Source organism: Panthera tigris, chromosome D4, assembly GCF_018350195.1.
Source record: "Panthera tigris isolate Pti1 chromosome D4, P.tigris_Pti1_mat1.1, whole genome shotgun sequence".
Classification (NCBI taxonomy): Eukaryota; Metazoa; Chordata; class Mammalia; order Carnivora; family Felidae; genus Panthera; species Panthera tigris.
Window position 1 is genome coordinate 45,434,489 of NC_056672.1, and position 10,142 is coordinate 45,444,630.

Consider the following 10,142-nt stretch of genomic DNA (forward strand, 5'->3'; position numbering starts at 1 on the left):
AGTTACTACCAGCTCTCCTGGCTCCGAGAGTGCTCACTCTCACAATGCTGTGAAAAATAATCAAGGCAAGCTGAAAACATAGGCCAACTCATAAAATTAGATGTGTTGAAGACTGTAAGAGAGTGAGTATTCCAATAATAACCAGGAGTTTGTTTCTCAATCTGATATTCTACATCTTGCAAATACAGAGAAAATATTTTTGTAATCCATTAAATGGTGGTTGTTGTTTTTTTTTTTAAAAAAACACTCTTCAAAACTCTTTTATAACCTCCCTTGAACCATAATTCACATTGTGTCTTTTGGTCGTTTTTATATTATTCTCTCAAATCAACGATATATATTATGTGTTGGTATTATTCTTTCTGTTTTTACGATCAGCACGATTATTCTCTTAACGTATATTGTTTTGAGATCCTCCAATGGTAGCCACTGGGCTAGATGCCAAGGACTCATGACTTGATAAGGTATTTTCTTGCCCCACCGCTACCTTGCACACTCCCGAGGAGCTATTCTAGAGGAAAGGGACAGATCTTCAAAGGTGCTTCTATAAGTGGTGGCTAGGAGCCGGGATGTAGCCATGCTTACTTAGCCTGTGGACAGGGCACATTAGCAGACAAAAAAGAGTGGACCGGATGCAATGCTGAAGTTATTAAACGCCATAATCATGAAACACCATAATTTTGGAAGTCCATAATGGAATAGAGCTCACTATCCTGGGCTTGGAGGTGAATGAATGGAGATGAGAGGTACAAGGTCCATAGGCGAAAGTTAGTTAATTACATGCGTCTCCCAGTGGTGCAGACTTTCCGTCCACAGGAGCTTCTGGTCAACCTGAGAGGGGACTGGGGATGGCAGGGCTCGGCGCCCAGGTGCTCACGAATGGGCTGTGAGAGATCACCATGCAGCAGCAGCTGGAAGCGGCCAAGGTTTTCCAGCGTCAGGAGCCAGAATGTGAACATGGCCACGCCTCCACCCTCCCTGCCAGCCGATTCCTACCCTGCATTGCTCAAGGCCCTCAGGCATCGGGTCGCACAGAGCAACACACTAAATACAGGGAACCCTGCCCTCACATCTACACCCAAAGAATCCAAGAGTGGAGTTATCAACTAAGTAGAATGCTCAAGCAAGGCCAATAACCACTGTTCCTGCAGAGGGGGCTCCTTAGCACAACGCGGGTTCTGGATGCTAGTTTTCTTAGGAGCAGGTTGGCGACTCCTCCCTTCTCTCCTTAGAGCTCCTCACATGCCCATTAAGTGAAAGCAAAATCAGGCGGCTGGTCTTGCAAAGCTGAGTGCGGTCCTTTCACCCAGAAGAACAGCATATGAGTGGTTCTTGTTTGAGCCTTTGGCAGAAGCAGCCACCTTCAGGCCCTTGTATCCTTGAGTGCTGGTCTTCAGGCTTCCCTCTGCCATGGCCCCCAGCCCCCAGTTCTCTTGCATCGAATTTTGCCGACTTACACTTTGCTTTTCTGTCAGCGCAAAGGTCACTGCCCCTTTTCATATTCATGACATTCAGACCTATGTTTGTTGTCTTTACGCCCGCACAACTGTCAAGTTTTGCTTTCTAGGAAGGTTGAAATGAGAAACAAAAACCTCTCGAGTCTTGAACATTAGAGAGAAAAACCGTGCAGCCCATTTCCTTGCTTTCACTTCCCTTTGTGTTAACCTCAGGATGACGTAGAACATACATACTGGAGAAGCAGGAAGACAAACCTCGCCCATAGGCCAGTGCCTGAAAAGAAAGGTATAACATTTTTACGTGAAAAATCACAAATGGGTAAGGAGAAGAAGGCTTTTTTCTCCCTAACTTACTAGTCTATCCCTCACCCGCCCCCCTGCATTCTCAGCATGAGAGAGATGAACAAAAAGGAAACGCCATAGAATCCTGCAGACTGAATGAACAACGGAAGCTCACTATTTCCTGTAATATTAGCTTCTACCAGGAGATGTCACCATTGAGCGCAACACGTTTCTGATGATTTCAGTAAGAGACTGAACCATAAAAGCTGCAGTGGCAACGTCCAAAGCATGTGCTTACTAAAAGGTGAAATTGTTGGCAGAAAGAGTAAGGGAGCCCCAGATAAAGAAAGACAAGATACAGCTTTCAGGACACAAGAGAAATCGTTTCAGACCCCAGCGATTTTTCCAATTTTCCGTGAACTCGGCCCCACTGGTTCTACTTCCCCAAGCACCCTTCCAGGGAGGTGTCAGAATGGCAAAGGAATGGGAAAACCTCAGTAGTTAACGCACTTTAAGGGAACAAAGGGAGTGCGAAAATAGTCTCTACCCGGCGGCGTGGAAATAACCTATCAGAAGACCTAAATCCGGGGTACAACTCCTAGCGCTGTCTCAAAAGTAAGCAAGACCCTGTTTTCCTCACCCGACATAAGGAGTCCAAGACCCCATCCAGTTTATACTGGTTCTCTGAGCTTGCCTGTAGTCCCTTCCCCTATCTGACCTTCACCTCTGCTTCATTATAATGTTAAAGTCCCCGTCCCAGGAGGATCACGAGCTTCATTAACGTAACACCGGATGCCTGCATAGGTAGGTTTTCTAAGTCAACCCCCCCCTTTACACGTGATGACAAAGCTCCCCTAAACATTCATCATAAACCTTAAATAAAAAGCACCCGCTCACCCCTGCTGGGGAGTCACGGCTTTGGAAGTGTTTCTCCTTACTTGATGCAAATATAGTTCCTGTGTGTGACATCCCCACCTGGTGTAGTCTAGCTGGAACTCACCAAGGAGCAGACTCACCTTAGTTGGGTTACAAAATGATTACAACTGGGTCACTCCCCTACTTACTTAGACAAAACAAACTTTTGCCTTCAGCCTCTGAGAGGGCTGTTGACCCTTTTGATACGTGGTCAGGAAAGGAAGGGGTTGCCCCTGAGAATTGGGTCCCTCACACAAACGCTCCAGGGGCAAGGGCAAGGATCTAGGGGCATTAACTGTTTTGCTAACAGAGAAACCAGCGCCCCCACAGCAGGGGAATTCTAATGTCCTCGGGACAAGGTGAGCCTGCCCTCAGGGAGTGAGTCTAGGACAGGTTGGGTTGACGTCACTCAGTCCCTCCAGAGGAAAACTGTTGCTAGAAGTGATAACTACCTTGTCCGTAAAGTGTTGCTGGGAAAATAAGATCATCTTGGAATTACAATCATCATAGCACAAGCACCTTAAAACAACCAGGCTTCCTGCTGGGGGTACTGGGACAGCCTGAGGAGAACTATAGGCCCCTGGTAAAACAAACAAACAAACAAACAAACAAACAAACAAACAAACTGTGGAGGAAAATATATATGTTAGTCCTGACTTTGTGGTCCCAGTGAAGCATAGCCTCAAACCTGACTGAGGTTCCAGAAGGAAGAGGAACATCAGAGAAGCTCATTCATTAATAACCATCAACCTCTGCTGTGATCCAAACGGGAAATAAAACGTAGTCCTTGGTTCTAAGGAGCTTAATTGCCAAGGATGGCCTGGTGATCCCTAAACAAATATGGAAACCCTAAGGACTGAAGTATCTAGCCTTCTTGTGTAGAGAGTAAGGAAGATAAAAAGGAGCTAAAATTTTGTTCCTAGACAGTTATAACAATAAAAGTGAGTGATTCTCATTTGACTGATAAGTATCCATTGGGATGGACACATGGGAAGTCTCCTGGGAAAATAAACTTCCTTCCTACAAGTAATCATTTAGAATGATGACATATTCTTAGACAACATGGAGAATGCATAAATGAAAACAAAATCGGAAGTAAAAGTGGAGGGAAATGTTCAGACAATGAAAATGTCTGCGTTCCCTATTTAAGAGCCATGCTTCGAGGCCGTGCTCAGAGAACCTCGGCCCCGAGGTCCCCCAGCCGCCCAGCTCAGCCCGCCCAGCAGCCCCCTCGGCTTCCCCATGGCTCTCCTGCGCCCTCTGCTGACCGCCCTGGCGCTGCTCACCTGCCGCCCTGGAGGCTCTCTGGGCTGTGCCCTGCCTGGGAGCCACGCGCAGGTTAGCAGGGACAACTTGGTGCTCCTGGGCCAGATGCGGAGACTGTCCCCTTTCTTGTGCCTGCGGGCCAGAAAAGACTTCCGCTTCCCCCGGGAGGTGCTGGAGGGCGGCCAGCTCCGGGAGGCCCAGGCCGCCGCCGCCGTCCTGCGGGAGCTGCTCCAGCAGACCTTCAACCTGTTGCACACGGAGCGCTCCTCGGCGGCCTGGAGCCCCGCGCCGCTGCACGGACTCCGCTCTGGCCTCCACCGGCAGCTGGAAGCCCTGGACGCCTGCTTGGTGAATCCTCAGGAAAGGGTAGGAGTGGGGTAAGGAAGAAGAGCCACGTTCCCAAGTTTGATCTTCGCCCTGGATCATGGCCAGCAGGGGGCGAACTTCCCTGTGAGGGTTTTGTTCTCCCACTCAGTAAACTGGGTTCCCCTGTTTCCCTTCACGTTCAACACTTAGCTCATCATCGCCATGGGGGCATTCACTCAGGTCCCCCAGCTATTCATCAGGACACAGAAACAAGCTAGCCTACATGGTTTTGAAAAACATAGAATTCCTGTTTAACTTTTGCTCTCTGCCTGTGGCTTTCTACTCTTAACAGAAATCTTGAAGCTAGAAACCACAACAGAACCAGAGCACCCTTGTGGATGGGCAGGAGGTGGAGGGAGCGAAAAATTGTGTAGGAGTGAATGGATTCAATAAAGTAGGGTGGGGGAAAGGGTGAGGGGTAGGGGGGAAGAGTGCCAGGTGTCAGGATCGGCCAATAAATTCCATGTTTTCCCCACTTCACTCTGGGAGATAATTCCCCTCAGACATTCCACCTGCCACTGTGTGCCGACTGGCTATAAATCGGTAACACCCCTGACGCAGGTACCAAAAATTTTGATATTTTCTAGGACACCTCTCAACTTCATGGAAATGCCAGCTTTTAACAGGCATTTTCTGGTAAGTTGTATGATTGTGACAAAACACTCAAGACGAGTATATTCTGATTAGATTTACGTTAAAGAGTAAGGATTACAAAGTTTTTCAGAATAAAAACCTCAAGGAGTTTCCTTTGATAAGAATTTAATATATCAAGCAATATTAATAAAATGGAAAGGAGAACATGTTTTCTAAATGCTAATACAATGTGAAGGCAAATATTGGTTATATAAAAATATAAATAGAGATAGGACAAATGCAAGAATAAATAAATAAATAAATAAATAAATAAATAAACGAATAAATAAACAACAAATAAATAACACCTGTGCCGTCATTGCTTAGAGACTGAGGCCTTGGGAGATGAATATTTTTAACCTATTCTTGCTTAATACTACTGACAAAGTAGTCACTGGATTAAATATGCTCTACTAAAGCAGGAATTAGAGTCTCTTGAAGTGAGCAGACATAGTGCAGGGTGATGTGGCACGTGAGTCATTGAGAATCACTTCAAGGTGACCCCAGGTCTCCATCCTTGATGGCCAAGCTGTCTTGCAAGGTCGCCGAGGAGGACAAGGCTCTCATGATTTCCAGTCTGACAATTTCCCAGGCGCAGTCACTGTATCCCTGGTCCTCCAGGTAGACGCGGATGTCCTGGAAGTACCTCTTGATGGCCAGGGCAGGGCCGTGCATCCCCGGGGCGCGCTCTCCCTCGCCCGTGGCCTGCACCAGGCAGGCGTCCAGGGCTTCCAGCTGCCGGTGGAGGCCAGAGCGGAGTCCGTGCAGCGGCGCGGGGCTCCAGGCCGCCGAGGAGCGCTCCGTGTGCAACAGGTTGAAGGTCTGCTGGAGCAGCTCCCGCAGGACGGCGGCGGCGGCCTGGGCCTCCCGGAGCTGGCCGCCCTCCAGCACCTCCCGGGGGAAGCGGAAGTCTTTTCTGGCCCGCAGGCACAAGAAAGGGGACAGTCTCCGCATCTGGCCCAGGAGCACCAAGTTGTCCCTGCTAACCTGCGCGTGGCTCCCAGGCAGGGCACAGCCCAGAGAGCCTCCAGGGCGGCAGGTGAGCAGCACCAAGGCGGTCAGCAGAGGGCGCAGGAGAGCCATGGGGAAGCCGAGGGGGCTGCTGGGCGGGCTGAGCTGGGCGGCTGGGGGACCTCGGGGCCGAGGTTCTCTGAGCACGGCCTCGAAGCATGGCTCTTAAATAGGGAACGCAGACATTTTCATTGTCTGAACATTTCCCTCCACTTTTACTTCCGATTTTGTTTTCATTTATGCATTCTCCATGTTGTCTAAGAATATGTCATCATTCTAAATGATTACTTGTAGGAAGGAAGTTTATTTTCCCAGGAGACTTCCCATGTGTCCATCCCAATGGATACTTATCAGTCAAATGAGAATCACTCACTTTTATTGTTATAACTGTCTAGGAACAAAATTTTAGCTCCTTTTTATCTTCCTTACTCTCTACACAAGAAGGCTAGATACTTCAGTCCTTAGGGTTTCCATATTTGTTTAGGGATCACCAGGCCATCCTTGGCAATTAAGCTCCTTAGAACCAAGGACTACGTTTTATTTCCCGTTTGGATCACAGCAGAGGTTGATGGTTATTAATGAATGAGCTTCTCTGATGTTCCTCTTCCTTCTGGAACCTCAGTCAGGTTTGAGGCTATGCTTCACTGGGACCACAAAGTCAGGACTAACATATATATTTTCCTCCACAGTTTGTTTGTTTGTTTGTTTGTTTGTTTGTTTGTTTGTTTTACCAGGGGCCTATAGTTCTCCTCAGGCTGTCCCAGTACCCCCAGCAGGAAGCCTGGTTGTTTTAAGGTGCTTGTGCTATGATGATTGTAATTCCAAGATGATCTTATTTTCCCAGCAACACTTTACGGACAAGGTAGTTATCACTTCTAGCAACAGTTTTCCTCTGGAGGGACTGAGTGACGTCAACCCAACCTGTCCTAGACTCACTCCCTGAGGGCAGGCTCACCTTGTCCCGAGGACATTAGAATTCCCCTGCTGTGGGGGCGCTGGTTTCTCTGTTAGCAAAACAGTTAATGCCCCTAGATCCTTGCCCTTGCCCCTGGAGCGTTTGTGTGAGGGACCCAATTCTCAGGGGCAACCCCTTCCTTTCCTGACCACGTATCAAAAGGGTCAACAGCCCTCTCAGAGGCTGAAGGCAAAAGTTTGTTTTGTCTAAGTAAGTAGGGGAGTGACCCAGTTGTAATCATTTTGTAACCCAACTAAGGTGAGTCTGCTCCTTGGTGAGTTCCAGCTAGACTACACCAGGTGGGGATGTCACACACAGGAACTATATTTGCATCAAGTAAGGAGAAACACTTCCAAAGCCGTGACTCCCCAGCAGGGGTGAGCGGGTGCTTTTTATTTAAGGTTTATGATGAATGTTTAGGGGAGCTTTGTCATCACGTGTAAAGGGGGGGGTTGACTTAGAAAACCTACCTATGCAGGCATCCGGTGTTACGTTAATGAAGCTCGTGATCCTCCTGGGACGGGGACTTTAACATTATAATGAAGCAGAGGTGAAGGTCAGATAGGGGAAGGGACTACAGGCAAGCTCAGAGAACCAGTATAAACTGGATGGGGTCTTGGACTCCTTATGTCGGGTGAGGAAAACAGGGTCTTGCTTACTTTTGAGACAGCGCTAGGAGTTGTACCCCGGATTTAGGTCTTCTGATAGGTTATTTCCACGCCGCCGGGTAGAGACTATTTTCGCACTCCCTTTGTTCCCTTAAAGTGCGTTAACTACTGAGGTTTTCCCATTCCTTTGCCATTCTGACACCTCCCTGGAAGGGTGCTTGGGGAAGTAGAACCAGTGGGGCCGAGTTCACGGAAAATTGGAAAAATCGCTGGGGTCTGAAACGATTTCTCTTGTGTCCTGAAAGCTGTATCTTGTCTTTCTTTATCTGGGGCTCCCTTACTCTTTCTGCCAACAATTTCACCTTTTAGTAAGCACATGCTTTGGACGTTGCCACTGCAGCTTTTATGGTTCAGTCTCTTACTGAAATCATCAGAAACGTGTTGCGCTCAATGGTGACATCTCCTGGTAGAAGCTAATATTACAGGAAATAGTGAGCTTCCGTTGTTCATTCAGTCTGCAGGATTCTATGGCGTTTCCTTTTTGTTCATCTCTCTCATGCTGAGAATGCAGGGGGGCGGGTGAGGGATAGACTAGTAAGTTAGGGAGAAAAAAGCCTTCTTCTCCTTACCCATTTGTGATTTTTCACGTAAAAATGTTATACCTTTCTTTTCAGGCACTGGCCTATGGGCGAGGTTTGTCTTCCTGCTTCTCCAGTATGTATGTTCTACGTCATCCTGAGGTTAACACAAAGGGAAGTGAAAGCAAGGAAATGGGCTGCACGGTTTTTCTCTCTAATGTTCAAGACTCGAGAGGTTTTTGTTTCTCATTTCAACCTTCCTAGAAAGCAAAACTTGACAGTTGTGCGGGCGTAAAGACAACAAACATAGGTCTGAATGTCATGAATATGAAAAGGGGCAGTGACCTTTGCGCTGACAGAAAAGCAAAGTGTAAGTCGGCAAAATTCGATGCAAGAGAACTGGGGGCTGGGGGCCATGGCAGAGGGAAGCCTGAAGACCAGCACTCAAGGATACAAGGGCCTGAAGGTGGCTGCTTCTGCCAAAGGCTCAAACAAGAACCACTCATATGCTGTTCTTCTGGGTGAAAGGACCGCACTCAGCTTTGCAAGACCAGCCGCCTGATTTTGCTTTCACTTAATGGGCATGTGAGGAGCTCTAAGGAGAGAAGGGAGGAGTCGCCAACCTGCTCCTAAGAAAACTAGCATCCAGAACCCGCGTTGTGCTAAGGAGCCCCCTCTGCAGGAACAGTGGTTATTGGCCTTGCTTGAGCATTCTACTTAGTTGATAACTCCACTCTTGGATTCTTTGGGTGTAGATGTGAGGGCAGGGTTCCCTGTATTTAGTGTGTTGCTCTGTGCGACCCGATGCCTGAGGGCCTTGAGCAATGCAGGGTAGGAATCGGCTGGCAGGGAGGGTGGAGGCGTGGCCATGTTCACATTCTGGCTCCTGACGCTGGAAAACCTTGGCCGCTTCCAGCTGCTGCTGCATGGTGATCTCTCACAGCCCATTCGTGAGCACCTGGGCGCCGAGCCCTGCCATCCCCAGTCCCCTCTCAGGTTGACCAGAAGCTCCTGTGGACGGAAAGTCTGCACCACTGGGAGACGCATGTAATTAACTAACTTTCGCCTATGGACCTTGTACCTCTCATCTCCATTCATTCACCTCCAAGCCCAGGATAGTGAGCTCTATTCCATTATGGACTTCCAAAATTATGGTGTTTCATGATTATGGCGTTTAATAACTTCAGCATTGCATCCGGTCCACTCTTTTTTGTCTGCTAATGTGCCCTGTCCACAGGCTAAGTAAGCATGGCTACATCCTGGCTCCTAGCCGCCGCTCATAGAAGCACCTTTGAAGATCTGTCCCTTTCCTCTAGAATAGCTCCTCGGGAGTGTGCAAGGTAGCGGTGGGGCAAGAAAATACCTTATCAAGTCATGAGTCCTTGGCATCTAGCCCAGTGGCTACCATTGGAGGATCTCAAAACAATATACGTTAAGAGAATAATCGTGCTGATCCTAGAAACAGAAAGAATAAAACCAACACATAATATATATCGTTGATTTGAGAGAATAATATAAAAATGATCAAAAGACACAATGTGAATTATGGTTCAAGGGAAGTTATAAAAGATTTTTTAAGAGTATTTTTTAAAAAAGAACAACAACCACCATTTAATGGATTACAAAAATATTTTCTCTGTAAGATGTAGAATATCAGATTGAGAAACAAATTTCTGGTTATTATTGGAATACTCTGTCTCCATTTTTCTCTTTGCCTTTTCAGTAAGCACCTGGAAAGAACTGTCAACTGCTTTTTCCAGCCTGGCAAACAGTGACATAATTGATTAAAATCGGTTGAGTATAACATCATGTCCTGATTGTTTCCTACAGGGATTATTAACTAAGGGAAGAGTGCACTTCAGTTTTCTTTCTGACAACTGCCTAGTCCTTCATATGGGGAATGATGCCCTGGAAGAATCTCTGGGCAGCAATATCCCCATAGGACAGGGCTGAAGAATTTCTATATTCAGCCTTTCCTCCAGTAGTTCCTGGTTTGGTGGTTAAGGCTAAAGGGTAAATTTTCCAGGAGGATCTTCCTGTAAACTAGCTGTGTCTCCATACTGAGCCGACT

General features: G+C 47.5%; 2 protein-coding genes across 2 annotated transcripts; one reads left to right on the plus strand and one right to left on the minus strand.

Annotated features, from left to right (window-relative positions):
• Positions 1 to 629: 629 nt before the first annotated feature.
• LOC122232951 (interferon omega-1-like) lies at positions 630 to 4,301 on the plus strand. Its single transcript, XM_042963484.1, has one exon. It carries the CDS (start codon positions 3,897 to 3,899, stop codon positions 4,299 to 4,301), a length of 405 nt encoding a protein of 134 aa, XP_042819418.1. The 5' UTR covers positions 630 to 3,896.
• A 1,109-nt stretch (positions 4,302 to 5,410) lies between these two features.
• On the minus strand, positions 5,411 to 9,512 carry LOC102956175 (interferon omega-1-like). Its single transcript, XM_042964173.1, has one exon. The coding sequence runs from the start codon at positions 6,000 to 6,002 to the stop codon at positions 5,412 to 5,414; it is 591 nt and encodes a 196-aa protein (XP_042820107.1). The 5' UTR covers positions 6,003 to 9,512; the 3' UTR covers position 5,411.
• Positions 9,513 to 10,142: the final 630 nt, after the last annotated feature.